Here is a 19,174-nt window from a genome sequence, read left to right as displayed (position 1 = left end):
AAATTGAGTAAAGTGAATAGGGGACAATGTTTCTACCCTTTAATGGCTAGTGCCTTTGGTGGTGTAGTGGTCAGGGTAGGTATACACAAGGCCTGAGGTTGCAGTTTGAAACCCCATGGCCGCACCTGTACATTTTGCGCGAAAAATTGTGTTAGTTGCAACTGTTTGAGGCTGCCTAGGCGGCTCCATAGGTTCAAATTGTTCTTTTGCTAGTTTTTGGGCCCAATTTATTATTTGTGGGAGGCCACACACACACAAGTGCATTTCATGTGAAAATTGTGTGACTTGCAACCATGGGAGGCACCATGTGAGGCTGCCTCAAACAGTTGCAACTAACACAATATATATGTTGACTCCATAAACAAATGCAGGGATCACTGGATACTCATTGAGATTAAGATTAAGGACCAATGTATATGTGTCTGGGACTCAATGAGAAAAGAGCTGACAATATACCAAGACATGATAGACATGATCTAGAGGTAAGTTATATCATTCTTTAAATATCGATGCATGCTCTTTTACTTTACTATGCTATACCTAATCAACGACCGACTTATTTGGCAGGGCTTGGGCTTTGGTTCGTACAAAGATATCATACAGATCTGAAAACACCACTTCCCGCTCCTATTCTACATAGGTGGATGCCCAGGCAGCCATATGGTACCAATTTATGTGGATACTACATTTGCAAGTACATGCGGTATACCAAATTTACACCTTCTAAACAGATGCTCAAAGTAAGTAACATGTGTATACATTAAATTCATATCTTATTTATTTGTTGAAACTAAATAAATCTTATATATATTAATATATTTTCCTTTAATTAATGCAAATGGAAGGAGTGGGAATTGAAAGAAAAAGTGTTCAACCACACAATACTCGTCGCATCGCAGGTTTCATCAACGATCATGTCATCACGAAAGACGCCGAGTTCCACTACAACCCTAGGTTGAGATTGAATAGTGCAAACAAGGACGAACACCTGTATGAGCTTTGAGTGGCGGGCAAACATTTGTATAACCTTTAACCGGCGGCCGAACACTTGATTACTTGTATATTATTGTAAATGTAATGTGTATATATATATATGTATAGCTCTATAATATATATATATATATATATATATATATATATATATATATATATATATATAGTTTCATACTTTATTTGTGTGCAATAATAACGCTCGCGTATAGGTGCAACGTATACAGATAATAGCAGCGAAGAATAAATTGGAAAATAATATAACTGAAAACCAAATCAATAATGAATTGAAAAGAAAAAGGAAAAAGAAAAAAAACTTTGGTGAGCCCTTTTGTCCCGGTTAGTATTATCAATCGGGACTAAAGGCCCCTTTAGTCCCGGGCCTGCGAACCGGAACTAAAGGTGGGACATTTAGTCCCGAAACCTTTGTCCCGGCTTATAGCCCGGGACTAAAGGCCTGTTTCAACCGGGACAAAAAGCCCTTTGTGCAACAGTGATAATTTAGAAGCATATATACTTTGCTATTTTTAAAAATGATAAGTATATGTAATTTTGATGCAAATTTTAATGATTATTTTATGTTCTTTTATTACACTTTATTCTTTGTGTGGTACAAAGATTCTGTGTATCCACAGTTCTTTAAGTTTTTATTACACTTTAGTTTATCGGATATATGCTGCCTCTCTCGCTTTCACTGGATAAACTGTAACACCAAACTATCAAATGTAATAACTATAACTCCAGCCTATATATATATTTATATATCAAATAACTAAAATTGTAGGATTAGACCCATATAACTAAAATTACCTAACGTTAAAACAATAACTCACGAAAGACATCTTGATCCTTTCAGGTGGAAAACGATCTAATAAAAAAGCAGAGGCACCCTACTTGACCCCATGGGAATGAGCAGTGCAGGAAGGATTTGGATAGCCAATGAAAAAGTGAAGGCAATTTTATTACTCCACTACTCAGATATAGAGTGGGACTTGGCCTGATGGAGATGCTAGAACTTGCATGTACCTGCACACTCTTGGAAACACTGTATCTTTACAAAGGAAATAGCCATTTTATTGTGACAATTATCAAAGTCATCTCATGTAACAAGATTCCCACTGAAAATCTTCTGATTTAGATTGTAGATTTTTTTTTGAGAAATCTAGATTGTAGATTTATTTGGGCTAAAACCCTATGCAAACTGGACATATAAAAACTGCCATAAAAAGAGAGGAGTCCCCTCTCCTTGCCACCGGTAGACTTTGCCGGAGAAGGAGAAAAGCCCCTAGACAGTAGCAACAGCGCGCGGTGGTGAGGAGCAAAAGGAGTGGTAACATCACTCTCTCTACCAAACATATAGCAAACAGTCAATTGTTGATCCCTGCTTTGGTTTTCTTATAACTAGATTTTTACCTAAGTTTGTGTCCTTTTCAAGTTTCTAATAATCTAGCGTTACAATTTCGAAGTTTTTTTGGGTGTAACATTTTTTCTTAACTGGATGTGCTGCGGGTATATATGTATCTCAAAAAAAATTGTACTTGATCATGTTTCTTTAGTTGACATATTATATTAGTTGAGCTATTTTTTCTGTTGAAGTTCTTTCGGTTGAGTAAATTAATTTGTTAATTTCCCCAACTCCAACTGTTTGCTAAAAGTACTTGGCATCATAGGATTTTTACCAAAACCACAAAAAACAGCCTCCAACAAGTTGGCAAAACTACTTGGTAATTTTGTGAGCTTGGCAAAATTCCCCCTTCACTTGGCAAATATGCCAAGTCCTCCATCACTTGGCATCATGTGTATCCCAATTTGACAACTAGTTTTGCCAATTTGTTGGAGACTCAATTTTGTGATTTTGGCAAAAATCCTAGAATGCCAAGTTCTTTTGCCAAGCTCAAATAGCAAATTGTTGGAGAAGGCCTCTTTTTTTACTTGGCATTTGGTTTTAAGACTTGGCAAAACTATAGATTTGCCAATTGAGTTTTAGCAAACTATTGGAGTTAGATATGTATCATTCTGGGAGGCTGCACGCAAGGAATGGATCGATCCATCTCTGAGTACCCAAACCAAGGGATCGATCGTTGACAGGTACCCATAGATAATAATAATAATTATTTTATTATTATTACTATTACAAGTATATCATCGATGCTGGTACCCACAGATAATAATAATAATAATTTTATTATTATTACAAGATATCTCCTTGGTCAGATCAGAAGAGGTCTAGCTTCTGCAGCACCAGCAGTCCCAGCCAATGCACTCTCCACGGACGAAGTGACTTTGCTTGCAGCACCTGTTGCATGCGCCCGGCCGCAGGCACTTTATATAGCAGTTAATTGGAAGGTTGTTGCAAGCAGCGTCCACTCCAATGCTCGCCTCATCCTCTGCATATATATGCATCGTAATACCGAATTAGTCGTAGCGCGATGGAATTATATATATATATATATATATATATATATATATATATATATATATATATATATATATATATATATATATATATATATATATATATATATATATATATATATATATATATATATATATATATGGAAATTAGACTACTAGAGCATCATATATTATGACCTAATCTATCTTTTCCTTAATAATAAAGAACCAAAATTTTTGCTAAAAAAAGGAGATCGACTCGGTTATCGTTTATGTTTTTCCATCTTCATGTCCACCTCTTTTTTCTTTCATGATTTTTTTTTTTGGGATTATATGGGCCAACGAGGTCTCTATTCTGGCTCATGACGGAGTAACACTCAAGCCTACAGCTCACGTATTCCCACCAGGCCAGCCGGTTCTAGAGTAGAAAAAAAAAACATTATGTGCCAGCAGTTCTCCGCTAAGCATTGTTTTTTGTCGGTAGGGAAATATATTGTATTTGATTTTCCTTTTCCTTTGATGAAGATTGTATTTACTACTGCTATATATTGGAGTTACCGCGATTTGCATCAAACAACACACCTTTTTTTTATTAAAAAAAGCATAATTTGCAAGTTGCACAAACATCTCTACCCCTGATTATTTATTAATTCACATGCACTTATAATCTTTTTTATTGTAATTTTCATATATAAATATATATGAGGTAGAGTGGGGGAATTCTCTGTCATATCTTTGTCTCTTTTTTTCAAAGAGAGGGCTACGTTGAAAACTGAAATAGGTAGCATTGGATTTATTAAGGATTGGCAATTAAACCACTGCTATGTTGCTAATTATAAGTCATCTATCTTTCTTAAGTACGAGATTTAAATTCAAACAACTTAATTGTCTTGAACTCATGAACCGTACTCATGTGACTTAGATTGCGATGTCGACCAGCCAACAAACGGAGTCTGGTTCTAAAGTTATTAATTAGAACAAAATGACACAAGATATAAATCTTATTGTAACACACGGACATGTTTGCTAGTTATACATATAGGAGAAGAGGATCTAAGCAGGATGGCGAAGATGGATGCATGCAAGTTGCAAGCTGTGAAGCTACATTATTGCCGAGATGATGATGACCAGATCGATCAACTATACATATAAACTGTACTTACGTGAGGCGATGAGGACGACGATCAGTAGGAGGATCAAGGTCGACTTCCTACTAGAGCTGCCCATCATCTTTGCCATCATATATATATCCGCTTGATGCGAAGACCAGTAGTGTGCAGGATCGGATGATATTCTACACCTATCTTGTTCTCATCCATCCTAGCTCTCTGCCTACATATATACAAGGGCTTGTTCTCATCCATCCTCCTCTATGCAAACTTGTTATTAATTACTAATTACTATGGTACTTGTAATCAGTGGCAGATTCAGGATGGGAATAAAGGGAGGGGGGCTAAATAGTGATCATTTAGGATTAAAGCTAGAGATTAATAAAGATTTAAAATTAATTAAATACTAATTTAATGGACAAAATCAGACACTCAGGGGGCTGGAGCCCACCCAGCCCCCCTTTGGATCTGCCCCTGCTTGTAATAGTGGATATTTAATGTATAACTCATATATGCAAAGGCAGTAAATCGAAACATTCTACATATATACACTTGTTCTCGTCCATCCTCTATGCAAACTTGTGATTAGTTAATTACTCCCTGGATATTATTTAATGTATAACTCATATATATGCAAAGGCACTAAATGCTATTTCTGCAATAAAAAAACTTAGTTCCATCCTATAATAAGTGCAACTATAGAATTTTTCAGATAGATCAATAGAATTGACATATATAAAGTTGTTAGTCAAGTAAATCTGCCACTGCACCGTACCTAGGGCACTCTCAACAATACAACTAGTTTGCTAGCTACTCCCACCATCCTGTTTAAAAGGCACAGTGTTTGACATGACACAATCTCCTAAGTGGCATTTTGACCATTCATTTATTTGTAATAATATTGCTTATAACTATTATAGACTTATTGGATACTGCATTTGATTACAAAACTAATGATCATATCAAGTTTGTGTTGCAATAACTAAAAATGTCTAAGATTGTGAAATTTGAATCTTGATACACGTATGCACCTTATAAAGCTGACCGACAGGGCCTATTTGGTTTGGGTGGCTAAAGTTTTAGTTAGTTAACTTTAGTCCATTAAGTCATTTTTTACCAAACACATGAATTAAATGGGAATAAAAGAGGAGCTAAAGTTTCGTCACCAAGGCGGAGCTAAACTGAAATAGATGGAGCTAAACCGAACTAGATGGAGCTAAACCGAACCTTTTAGTCCCATTTAGCCAAACACCCTGACTGAAAAAACTAAAAGGCTTCTTTTGGTCACCCAAACCAAACATCCAATAACTAAAGTTTAGTCTATGGTTTAGCTACTAGAGTTTAGCATAACATTCCAATTTCTACACTACTTAGATGAATGCATTGAAGAGTGTTAAAAGAATAATTATCTTTATATGCTTTAAAATACATTGAGCACAAATAATATCCATAATACCAAAACAATATCAACTACAGTCTTGAAGGATATAAGGCATGATTTTGGGTGGCATATGTGTCATGATGTCACTTGACGTACTCATTATTTAATCTTGTGGACATGAGTTTGATATTTTCCTGAACATAATACAGGTCTTTGAAGCCTTGTGGGAAATGCAGAAAAGGAAATCTTGAGTGGGTTGGTAGTAACATCCTCAAGAAATAATTAGGACTAAACTTGGTGTCCTATGAAAAGTTTCTCTTGTTTCATCACTTTTCATATCGCATGGTAGTTAAATTCTCAAATTAAAAATAAAGAAACAAATATACCAAAGGGCCATTGTAGCTATCTCAGAGAACCCTAAATGAGTAGTCCTAGGGATCTTGGCCAGATGAAAGGAGAACACACAAATGAATACAATCCAACTAACTATGCAAAATTCTATAGGTTTCATGGAACTCCTTACCACAAAGAGGGCAGAAGATGGAAACCAAGACTCTTTCTGTGTCAACAACATTGTAGGAACAACATTAGTCCAAGCTAGGACTCTAGACTCTACCACTATTGCAAGGTTTACTGGTGCAAAGACTATTTATTATCTAGAAGGTAGGGTATAATGGTACATGTCCATCAAGATCACTAGAATGGCATCCTATAGATACCCCCACTTCAACCATAATGAGGTAGGTTAGATATATTCAATTAAAATATATCTAGAGATGTACCTCTCTTTGTATCCACTTACATGAAGCCATCTAGAGTTGATCTTGACTCTAGGCCTAGCTACTATTATTGTGTCAGACCAAGATTTCCTAATAGTTCCATCCATAGGGAATGAAAGATCAGATATCCACATATGGTCAAAATGCTAGATGGATTCCAAATATGCATGAGATATTCCTCCATAGAAGGAACATAAAATCTCTTGCCCTCCTACTAGGGACCATGATAGACCCATTGAAACAACAACAGGCTATGGCCCTCACTCAAGCAACTCCTCACAAAACACACACATGGAAGACGATGATTTTCTATGGAGTATAATGGATAATTTCACTTCTATATGAAGTACCTAGGCCGAGGGCAAGTCTATAGTCCCCAAATCATACTTTTTTGTTGACACGTCAAAGCACCAAGTCTGAATTAACTAGAGTTCACCACACATATATGCACTAATGCATACAATGCAAGAGGACTAGTCCAAAGACCATGAGTGGGCACCCACGGATGTGGTGGTAACCGAGTGGTTGCTCTGTTAAACAAAAGGCCGAGACAGGGGCTAGGAATGCCATGAGGGAATATGCCTAAGATAATTGGATGGTAACACCAGCTTCATAATGATAAGAGCAGGAATCACATAAAGATCCGAAGCTAGGGTCTAGCTAATGAGGGCACTCTCTCCTACCAAAAGGAGAGAAAGAGGACACCCCATGCTTAATAAGCCACTAGGTTAAAGGGGATGAAGAAATTGAATGACTCCACCCAAACTCCCTAAACATGTGCATTATTGGGGTATCAGACTGAGACCTAAAACCATGCATGTCACATTTGCTATGGAGCAATGCTACATGCATTGCATCACAACACAATAACCACACTATGTGTAGATACCGCAGCCAAAGGCCTCATGATGGGGAACCCATATGGCTTTCACTTTCTTTTAGTATTTTTTGGCTACTTTGGAGGTGTTTTATGTTGGTGGCTTCTACAATAGTATCATGTCATGAAGCCAAAGCTAAGGTGAAGTCCTAACAAACAAGAGCTTTAGAGTAGAGAGTGAACACTGCCGAAACTTGTTGCTCATCAAGGGGCAATGATTACTACTTTCCTACCTCGCATAACATCATCCTAAAGAAACTAGTAGCATTTGGATTTCTTTGTGATCCTTTGACTACCATGGACTAGGTCACTTCCATTATTGTTGACATCGATGCGTGAGACAAGAGAGTGCTACTAAAAACTACAACAAACTCATTTAGAGTCCATTTGGATGTAGATATTGGGGGAGCTAGAACTGAATTGGGTTCAATACCAAAGTAGCCATGGTATTGAAATGGCCATATTCGAATACTATTGTTTGGATGACCATTGAATTAGCTTTTGGACTAGCAATAGTAGCTGAAATCCATTTTCTGTTTGGGTGCAAAAGAATGGAATTGAAATATTGAGGCAACGCGAGCATCTGACATTCTGCTCTCCATCTGTGCGAGTGTGGGGGAGGCCACCTCTAGGGGTGGGGAGCCTGTGCACCCACACCTCCTAGATGGGATACCGTGCGATTGTGCATGTGCGCCCATGTGTGGCCTTCTCGTGGCTGCTGGGGTGGGGGAGGTAGTCTAGCGATAATACAGAGTTTAATTTTTGCATACTTGCTAGTGATGTAAAATGTTGTACCCCGTAAAATATTTTAGACCTTGCTTGGATGTAGATATTGGAGATCAGACATTGGAATTGTAATCATGTTTCCTCAATGATGTTGTTTGGATGTACATGGAATTTAGATTTGGCATTGAAGACCCAATTCCTTGGTATTGAACTATAACTGGAAGGGGCACGTCCCAATACAGAGCTTGACCCCTTCGTATTGAGTGGAATTGGACCCTATATTGAGCCTCTTCCCTGAGAGTGAGCGGCGGTGGGCGCGCGCTCTCTTTCCCATGGCTGGCAACCTCCTCTTCCTCTTCCCCATGGTCGGTACCGTGAGCTCCTCTTCCTCTTCCCTGTGGACAACGGCGTAAGCCTTTCTTCCTCCCTTATGGCTGGTGGCACGACATCCACTCGCGTCCTGGCACACCAAGGCGGCGTGACAGGCATAGGCTGCCCACCCCCGATGGTGACTTGAGCAGGATCGTGAGTCTGGAATTGAAATGTGGAGGCAACATGGGCATCTGACGTGTTGCTCACCATCTACGAGCACGAATCATGAGTCTGGGTTACACGGAGGGCACAACCCAATATATCAAAGAATCAGACTTTCTATTGATCATCGGTAGCCGCAAATTGTTCTAACTCATATAGTCATGGTCATGAGTCCGGGTCACACGTATAAAACACGGAGGGAGTGTGCTACAGTTTGAGAAGTAAAAAAAAGCAGGCCAGGCCCAAGAACTTTTCTTTGTCTGGGGTAGCCAGGGAGAGGTGGATGAAGAATAAAATGGGTTTTTGGCTCTTTATTTAATATTAGGTATATAGATGAATTTAACCTTTCGCTATGTTGAGCGATCCGAGGCCGGTTTTTTTCCTTTGTTCTCGTAGTGACAACAATCCTAAATTGTCGGGCACAACTTTATTTGCTGGTGGCGTGACGCCATGGTCTATGAAGGGTTTTCTTTTCAGCGAAATTTCGCCACAATTTCCAAAATTTCGTATTTTTCGCTGAGCTCCGAAAAAAATTATATCGATCAAATTTTTCGATCAAATTCATTTTTAGCTCCGAAATTACTTCAAACCACACTAAAATGACCCACCATATCTCCTAGTCTTATTAAAGCCCTATATTTCTTCACATTTATTTAACTTTCTCACTCACACATTCCATGGCACTAGCATATACAGCTCGCCCACTACTATCAGCCCGCTGTATTACCGGCTTACCGCAATGATATATATTGTGTTATTGCGTTGATATTACATAAATTTGTGATGAGTGATGATAGATTAGAAGTTTATTTTTAGCGAAATAACACTAATTTTTTTTTAAAAAAAAAATCAATTTAAACATATTTAAATTTAGTTTGAAATTTTCAAATTTTTCGAAATATCTTATTTATTAATACGTTGTCGTTGGTCGCCGGCGCGGGAGAACTGAACCAGGGAGGGTGGGGTCTGGTCTGGGGTGCTACAGAGCGGTGGAGACACAAAACCATGGGCCATGGCAGACAGCGCCGTTTTTGCTGCTGTGCGTCCCTGTGTGCTAGGGCTGCAACCGCAAAGTCCGCCGCAACGGCCCTGGTCCCTGGTGACCACCGGCACCGAGGGCATGACGACCGAGGCACGGCTCTCGAGGTTGCTTCGCCAGGACCCACGTCCTCCACCTGAGGCGAGGACAAATGTCGGGCGCGCGGGCCCCACCACCGCCCCCGTCCTGTCCTCGCTCCGCAGTCTCGGCCTCACCCCGGCCGGCCGGCCCCTTCTGTAACGCGAGGCGAGACGCGGCTCCTGATCTCGTCCCCTTTCCATTCCAGAGCAAGAGCACACTCCGTCGTCACGCTCACGCACGCAGTCCGCCCCCCCCACTCGCTCACTCCGCGTCCGCGCAGCCCCCCTCCTCCGATCCCCCCCTGCAGGCTGCAGCCTCTCCGTCGTCGTCGTCGATGGACCACCACCAAGCCCGGCCGACGCCGACGCCGCGGGAGCTGCAGCTGCCGTTGGCTGTGCCGGTGCCCCTGAGGAGGCGCCGGACCCCGCGTAGACCCAGGCAGGCCGCCACCATCCCCGCCGTCGTCGTCCCCCGTCCGGCCGCTCTCCCAGCCCCAGCCCCAGCCCCATCCGCCCCCCGCCGCCTGCAGATCCCGCCGCCCCCACCCGTCGCCGGGGCTGCCGATGCCGATTACCTCATGCTCCTAGCCCACACCGTCGTGTCTCAAGCCGACGCGGAAGCGGAAGCCGCGTTTCCTCGCGCTCCCGCTCCCGTTCCCGCGGGCGAGAAACTTGCCTCCTCCTCCTCCTCCTCCTCCCCGCCGCTGTCCTCGGCCGCCGCGGACGAGGACAACGAGAAACTCTACGACGACGCGCCGCCGCTTTCTCCTCGGGCCGTGGACCTCCAGAACCCGTCGTCCATGTCCACGGACCATGGCCACGCCGCCACCGATGCAAGTGCTGAAGGTTGTAAGAAAGCCGCTTGTCCCCAAGGCAACACCGTCGCCGGCAGCTCGAAAGGAGACCAAAGCGGCGGAGGTATGGCTTCGCCTGCCGACGGACCGTCGCCGATGCTGCAGCTGGGGGACGACGATGAGGAGCTAGAACCGGGCGAGATTCCGCAGGAGAAGCCGGCCGCCGGCTGCGATGCGGATCCTCCTGCTGCCCATGGATCCTTTCTGGGCAAGGAGGAGATGGTGGCGGCGGCGGGGGAAGAAGCCAAGAACATAGCCGGCGGGGAGCCCGCCGCGACGGGCAGCGATGCTCATCGTCGTGCCGTCCCTCCGGTGGTGCTGAGCACGGATGTGGTGGCGGCGAGGGAGGGTAAGGCTGCGACGACAGAAATGTCTGCTGCGGAGCGGAAGAGGATGAGGGAGGTGTTCGTCGGCGGGCTTGGCAGGGACGCCACGCAAGAGGACGTCAGGGCGGCTCTCTCGGCGGCAGGTGAGATCACCGAGGTCCGCATCATCAGGGATAGAACGACGGGGAAGAACAAAGGCTACTGCTTCGTGGCCTACCGTGACGCCGCCATGGCCAGCAAGGCCGTCGCTGAGTTCGGCAATGTGAAGGTCTCGTGTGCTTGTGCTTACCCCAAATTAAATTGCATTGCTTGGATGAATTCTTTTAATTTGTTTTTAATTTCTTGACATATTTGACTGGATGCATATATAGGATATAGGTTCATTATATTACTGTGCACTTCCCGCTCATGCATCAACTCTATGTGTACGCCGTGCTGTGCCTAATCTACTACCCATTTTATGGTAACCAGCAGATATCACATTCACACCATGCATAGATAGATCAGGATATATGATTGATTTTGCGCCCTTTTGAATTTTAATCGTTAATATGGAATAATGGACATAAGAAATTCCAGCCATTCTAACATCTTTAATTTCATTTCACTTTCATGTGATTGATTGACTACTTATCTGTATAATGAGCTAGTTAACTTTACCGACTTGATCATTTTAGTCTATTAATTGTACCTCTTGGTAGTCTTCGTGCTGTATCGGATACTTGTTATTGGTGAAATTTCACCCTTATTTCTCTCCTTGACCGAAAAATGGTAGTTCTTGTGAAATGTAGCCCCTTTGTAAAAAAAAAAATGTAAAATATGGTTCCATATGTACACGCCCTGGATATATGACTACGTTAACATGGCATACCCATGATATATACATTCTTGTCCAGTGAATTATTATTGAGCTTTATTTGCCTTTCTGATCGATCTCCTCGATGCTCCATGAATATTGACTGTTAACCTTGTTTACTTAAACACACCATAATCAGATCTGTGGGAAGGCGTGTCGAGTTGCTCTTCCTGAGGGGAATGAAAAGGCTAATAAGATTGCTCGAAGTGAGTAAATTATCTTCAAAATTCCAACCATCTTGTTATTCATTAATTTCGTATTTAGGAGTTTCTGCATTACTTATAGTTTATCCATCTCAATCATATCGTCTACTATTTCTGTTTAACACAATGATCTAGCCATGTAAGTATATAGCCACCATCTTTTTATTATTGTTCTTGGTCACATTACATGCATGTGCTATATATATGTGTAGCTGGTCTGTATATGTGTAGCAGTCCTGTTTTTTTTTTTTAAGTCGCAGATCTGATGTTGATTTAATTTATCGCTCTACATATTTCGTTTGTCTATCTTTCTTCATCTTCAAAACTGATTGAATAATTAGGGTTTGATACACAGGGCATCAATATTTAATTTATTGAATAATTTTCTTTGTCCATCTTTCTTCATCTTCAAAACTGATTTCATTTATCGCTCTGCATAATTTTCCCCTATTTTCTTTGTGATAAAAGTAAAGGCTACATAGTTTTTGTGGCATCTATTTCACTAGCTAGCTAGGGTTGTATTTTCATTTAAAGGATGAACAACATTGGAGTAAATAACAAGCATATAGTAGAATATAATCTCCTAAATGGTGTCCGATGACTTTTTGTATATTACAATAGTCTTATGCGACAAATTAACTATGCTGCAACAAAGTGTCAGATGTATAGGATTTTTAGATATTTAATGATTGGTGTCTCTAATGTCAGTGGCCCTGATGTGAATTATTTTTTTCTGATCCACCCTAGATAGTTAATTTTCTGTATTAAGTCTGAAGCCCTTCTTTCAGCTGTTTGCCAATAACATGCAAATGAGTGTGATTTGCAAATGGTAATATTATTGGATGGTTCTGCCTTTCATCATTAAGTAATGCCTTTCATCATTAAGTAATTCTGACAGTCGTACATCTTCTTATTTTGGGTTAGTATTGGCTACAAATTCTGCCCCTTAGTACTATATGCGGATTTATCTTTTATGTCATGCATGGTCATTTGAACATATACTCCTCGCTTCGGGCACTAACCAAAAATTATTTCGTTCTTCGCCACAATAACTACGTACTGTTTCCAATCAAAATCCATCAACCTTTAAAATTTTCAATTATTCATGTTTTTATCCCTATTGCAGGAGATCCTATTGTTGAAGACTATAACCGCATGTATGAACAGAGACAACAACTTTCTCCAGTAAGCTATATATACTGCACTAGTATAAAATTACTAATTGATTTTGTTGTAGTAGGTTTAATCGTGTCTACCGCATGCAGGCTGTTCATTCTTCTTATTTCACAAGCTGGGACCAGCATGCTAGGCACGAGAATAACACTTATGCTCTTCCAGCTTCAAGTTTATCTCGATCAATTTCTAAGCTATCGACACATATATAATGTTTTACATTTCAGATCGAGTAATATATTTTATTCTCTTTTCTAACTTTATTTGCATCTTGTGTCTCATCAGCTATGTTGTGCGGCCTGTTGTTGCTATGCCAGCTGGATATTATATCCCCATGTATCATATTAATGGAAACAGCATGTATCTGCCAGCACCAGGTAATACGTCTTGCAGCCTGCTATCTTGTGCTAATCTGACTGTCATCTGGTGATGTTCAAAATTATTTATGATGTGCTGCTCTTGCTATCAGATTTGAGCCGTGGTGGACTGGCCGGACCATCGGGAAGAAGTCAGGTAAACCTTCTCATCATGTGTTCACAGCTTTTTCTTTAAGCAAATGAGACTATTTCAAGAGGAAAATTGATTCAATTAACTTATATGAACTGCTACCTCTTATTCCATTTATTCTGATTCATGTTTCATTTATGTCGAGAACTTGATCAATAATAATTGTTGTTCTTATTCCTTTGTTTAGATGGGCCAATCTGGTTCTGGCAGACCGGCAGGGCAGCCACATAGAAGCTGAAAATAACCAAAAAATGTAAGTATGCCTAGCTTGCTCATCATTGGCTTCACAGCAATTTAGACATGATATCTTATATTCTACATATTGTCCCTGGACTTCCACAGGTTTGCTGTTAATGATGGTGACTTGGGTAAGTAGAGAGTAGAATTCACAAGGAGGCTTGTCTCAGAAGCCCATACACCTGAAAGGTGGTAGTAGGACTTGAAAGATTAATTCGGAGTTGTAGGCATGAGTATCTGTGTATTCTATGTGCGGTTTGTACTTTAGTACATTGCCGTGTACATGTACACCACCGTTAAGATGTGAAGTAGCTTTAGGCATGAGTATCTGTGTATTCTATGTGCGGTTTGTACTAAGTTGCCATGTACACCGTTAAGATGTGAAGTAGCTTTAAATCATCTAGCATCCGATTGATAGAAGATGCGAAGATTATTTGCCTTGTTTGGTAATCACTGGTAATACTAATAATCTGCTTAGATTTCAATTAGCTAGATCTTCAACTTGAACAAATAGTAACTAACAACAGATAATAGATTCATATTCAGATTTTTCAATAAGGAAAAAATTGAACAACAGTTCAAAACAAGTAACAAGACCTTAGGGTATGTTTGGTTCCTTAATTCCTATGTCCTTTTTCTTTGGGCAAGAAATATGTGATCCTTGCATAATCTCAATAATGGTAGTAACAGGAAAACTGCATTTCCGAGCATCACTTGTTATAAAACAAAACACTCCAAAGTTCAGATAGCTAACCAAATATGTATGCTTTATTTGTTTTCTATGACATGCACTCTATTGGTTCACATGTGTGTGTGGTTGATTTTTAATATACTAGCCGCTACACAACTGGAAAACCAACAAGGTGAGAAGTAGCTTAAGCTCCACTAGACTACAATAATCATGCTACTTAATCATTAAAATAGAAAAAACTACCAGAAAATGCAAAGTTTAGTGTATCATGGCCATCTTGGACTCAATGATAACCCGAATTCATCATGCCACATGCTTTAAGAAGTTTCGATCTAAATCAGACAGAATAATTCAAGAAGCACGATTTATTGCATTCTAGTGGAGATTAAGCTATTATTGATGGGAAAAGAAAGGAATGTGCTACACTTCTCTATGATTTTCCATTGTAGCAGCTAGTATTGAATATCAACCACGCAAAAGTCAACCAAGAGGGATCATGTCATAGAAAGTAAATGAACACATGCTGTTGTCTCCAACCAATCCTTTACCTACATTTCCGTTGATCTACTGGAACATAACTAAATCAGCAGCGTAGACCATCAGGGCGGAGGGTGATGTTGGCTACTTGCACTACCACAAAACCGAAATTTCTTGAGGGACATGAATTTCCTTGAAGGCCAAATTGAAACCGCCAAGGAATATGGTATTTCCTTGGTGGTGATAGAAAACAGTCAAGGAAATATACATTTCTTTAAGGTTGGTAAGATCAGCCAAGGAATATAGATATTTTCTTAGCAGTTTCTTAAAAATTGCAAGCAAATACAATTTCCTGGCGGCTGGCAGCCATGGAAATGTTGTGAGTGCCATGACTCATCCACGCCAAAATTGGCCAAGTCCCGCCTTGTTCTCCCGTGTGACCAAATAAGCGAAAAAATTGGCAAACTCCTGCCATGAAGGATAAACCCTAGACCTGCCGCTGCCCCTTACCCATCCAGCACAGACCATAAATCCCCCCTGTGCCGCCGCCCCAACACACCTAATGCCCCCAACACAGACCAACAAATTACCCTCAACAAAATCTATTTACTTGGTGGTTAGTCAGCCCCAAGAAAATAAATTTCTTTGATTGCCAACTCATTTTCTTGTCTGCTTGGCAATGTGTCGTGTGTCCATGTTTTCCTTGGCGGGTTGGCAGTCAAGAAATTTTTGCTTGAGGGCTAGCCGCGCCATCCAAACTTGGCGGTTCATCATGCTTGACGGTGCACCACCAACAAACATTTTCTTGGCGGGTTTCCTATATTCCTTGGATATGGTTTTTGGCCGCCAAGGAAATTCCATTCCGTGGTAGTTTCGCTAGATAAAGGATAGCTAGGGAGAAGATCATGTCGCAGCCAACACCAATTATCCATGTCCATCTTCAGTCTGATCTGATGAAGCCTGCATCCAAGCAAGAACGAAATATATCGAGCTGCCTGCCGTTGGAGTACAACCAGGAAGGCAGTGGAGAATCTAGATCAGCAAATCGGACGGGGGTGCGCCTGTGTTATATATAGATGCTTATACTTGAGCCATAAACATGGTGAAAAATTGATCTACTCAATGGTGCTCTATATTTTCGTGGGTCCATCTGCACCCACAACATTCTATATATCTCGCCACTGCATGAAGGTGCACACGGATGTAAGAGGCTAATTGCTACCCTTTGGGACAGTTCCAAGCGGCAGCTGATGAGCTTATCACACTGAAAGAGGCTTCAGACTTGGGAGGATTCAATAAATAAAGCAATTGACAAAATAAGCCCATGCTAGAGCAGTGTATCTCCTTGCCTTTTTGCATTGATTCAACCCTAATGGAAGTTATGACCAAGCCAGCTTGTGAATTATATACATTATTGGTGCATGAATAAGCAGTGAAAATAAGAAGCTAATTCTCAGCCGGAGTCTGACTGTGGATGGTGCTTTGATGACAAGTGATGCTACTGTGTAACTGTGCGAGTATTAATTCATGTTCCATGATACTACTTCCAGTCATTAATCGATCAGCATACGTCAGTCGTTTTGGAACAAACCTAATAAGCTGGTTGCCTATATTGTTTTTGTTGTACTGATGGTTAGAGCTTAATGCTTCTAAAAACTGCTTGGACAATATAATGGAGGGGAGAGAGCCCAGTTTGTTCACTATTGTAACGTCCCGCCTCCATGAGGCCGGACCCGCTTACATCTAGCAGCTTTTCTAAGACATAGTCAGTCCCCACAGACCAACTAGTCTTTTCTGCACACTCCACGAGGCCGGGCCCGCTTACATCTAGCAGCTTTTCTAAGACATAGTCAGTCTCCACAGACCAACACTAGTCTTTTCTGCACACTTTGTCCTCACTCGTGCGCACCCAGGAAGTACTTTCCGGTCGGTCACCCATCCCTAAATTGCTCTAGGCCAAGCACGCTTAATTTTAGAGTTCTTTGGAGATGGGCTTCCGGAAAAAAGTTACAACTTGTTGGTATGAGTCTCCTATTAATCCTATTAAGCCCTGGGCTGGGTGTTACATCCTCACCCCTTAAGAGATCGACGTCCTCGTCGATCAACCCCAAGCCAGGAACGTCCCCTCTTGGCCACGTCCGTGCATCCAGTGCCAGTGCATGTGCCATGCTGTGTGACCACTCTAGGTCCACACCAGCCATGCACACCATGCCTGCGCAGCTGCGACACACGCGCCCGTGAAACCGCGAGAGTCGGCTCTGATACCATTCTGTAACGTCCCGCCTCCACGAGGCCAGGCCCGCTTACATCTGGCAGCTTTTCTAGAATATAGTCAGTCCCCACAGACTAACACTTCGTCTTTTCTGCACACTTTGTCCTCACTCGCGCGCACCCAGGAAGTACTTCCCGGTCGGTCACCTATCCCTAAATTGCTCTAGGCCAAGCACGCTTAACTTTAGAGTTCTTTCGAGATGGGCTTCCGGAAAAGAAGTTGCAACTTATTGGTATGAATCTCCTATTAATCCTATTAAGCTCTGGGCTGGGTGTTACAAGTATCCTGATATGTGAAGCACAAGCAAACAGAGATTTAAGTCCACTACCCTAACAAGCAGTAAAATACTATTACTAGAGCTCACTACTACAAATTTGGGCATCACGGTCGGCCTCATCACTGCCGGATTTGGGTGAACCGGCAATGATGTACTTTCACTGTCGGTTCTGAGCTTGAAAATCAGAAAATGCTTGGGGTGAGTCAAAACCGGTGGTGAAAGACCACATCACTATTGATTTGTCGTTGGCACCGGCAATGACTTGACGGCCACTTATCACATCCGGTTCTAACCAAGAACTAACAGAGATTTGGTGCTACTGTCCGTTCTACCAAAAACTGACGGTGATAAACTGACAGTACAAAAAGGATGCAGCCGTCCTCTCCTTCCTCCTCTCTTCCATCCCGAGTACAGAGGCACGTGTTTGGGCCCTTCCCACCATTGTTGTGGCTGTTCTTCACCATGAAGCTAGCCCTTGGATTTGATGAATGGTTTGATCTTTTTGCTTTAAAGTTAGTAACAAGCATCCACTCTTTTGATTTTGTTGCTTAATTAGCGTTGTTTTGATGGCTATATTGCTTGATTCTCATTCGAGTTCTTTTTCCATTCTAGAGAGCACTTTCAATTGGACATTGTGCAAGGCTTTCAAGCAAATTATGAAGAAACCATCATCCAAAAGATTGGTGTCTATGAACCCATTTAAATTAAATTCCTAGTTAGTTACATGGTGGTTTTGATGATTGTTAGTATATATGTGATGCTATACATAGTTCTTGTTAAGAGTAGAGTAGATTCTTTTACAATTTTGATGAGAAAATTATAATCCATGTGTCACCTACCAACACATTGTTTGGAGGTACATTGTTGTTCATGATCAAGTCTCTCATGTTAGTTTTTTTTAAAAAAATAGTGTCTCCATTTTTATGTGCCACAAGCCAGCTGTGTTGCTCAAGACATCACTGCCGGCTCCACAAACAAACCGGCAGTGTTGTTAAAGCTATCACTGTCGACTTGAGCCACTAGCAAGTAGTATTCCCTTAAGCAACATAGCTTGCTCGAGCCACCAGCCGACAGTGGTGGCTTGACCAACACAACCGGTTTGGGCCACCAAGCAACAGTGTTGTCTTGACCAACACAACCGGCTTGAGCCACCAACCGCGAGTGTTGTGTTAACCATCACTGTCAGCTGGAGTCAAGAACCAGTAGTGTTGGCTTGCGCATCATAGTTGGCTCGAGCCACATAATAGCAGTGTTGGTTCAACTTGATACTGTTGGGTGATGCTAGGAACCAACAGTGTTTGGTGCTCAACACTGGTGGTTCGAAGTACCGGTTCAAAGTATCGATAGTGATGTGAGCCTCCCATCACTGTCGGTATTATCAATGTTGATTCA

The 19,174-nt window shown here is 41.4% G+C and overlaps 1 protein-coding gene and 1 long non-coding RNA gene across 2 annotated transcripts; both read left to right on the top strand.

The window, feature by feature from the left end:
• LOC8081196 (multiple RNA-binding domain-containing protein 1) lies at nt 10,245–13,533 on the top strand. The gene is made up of 4 exons (XM_021453322.1): nt 10,245–11,357; nt 12,085–12,151; nt 13,275–13,333; nt 13,414–13,533. The coding sequence occupies exons 1-4, from the start codon at nt 10,245–10,247 to the stop codon at nt 13,531–13,533; spliced, it is 1,359 nt and encodes a 452-aa protein (XP_021308997.1).
• LOC110432397 lies at nt 13,622–14,405 on the top strand. Its single transcript, XR_002449844.1, has 4 exons — nt 13,622–13,698; nt 13,791–13,834; nt 14,016–14,081; nt 14,171–14,405. It is a non-coding gene; the product is annotated as an uncharacterized LOC110432397 (long non-coding RNA).

The sequence above is a fragment of the Sorghum bicolor genome, chromosome 2 (genome assembly GCF_000003195.3).
Source record: "Sorghum bicolor cultivar BTx623 chromosome 2, Sorghum_bicolor_NCBIv3, whole genome shotgun sequence".
Taxonomy (NCBI): Eukaryota; Viridiplantae; Streptophyta; class Magnoliopsida; order Poales; family Poaceae; genus Sorghum; species Sorghum bicolor.
The sequence above is the reverse complement of the archived record's forward strand: the minus strand, read 5'-3'. Positions and strand labels throughout refer to the sequence as shown.

What these genes read in the sequence shown, in the direction of transcription:
- LOC8081196 (XM_021453322.1), top strand. Translation starts at nt 10,245, where the DNA reads ATGGACCACCACCAAGCCCGGCCGACGCCGACGCCGCGGGAGCTGCAG. An exon ending in CTGAGTTCGGCAATGTGAAG is followed by an intron (nt 11,358 to 12,084) that starts GTCTCGTGTGCT and finishes CACCATAATCAG; the next exon opens with ATCTGTGGGAAGGCGTGTCG. An exon ending in AGAGACAACAACTTTCTCCA is followed by an intron (nt 13,334 to 13,413) that starts GTAAGCTATATA and finishes TACCGCATGCAG; the next exon opens with GCTGTTCATTCTTCTTATTT.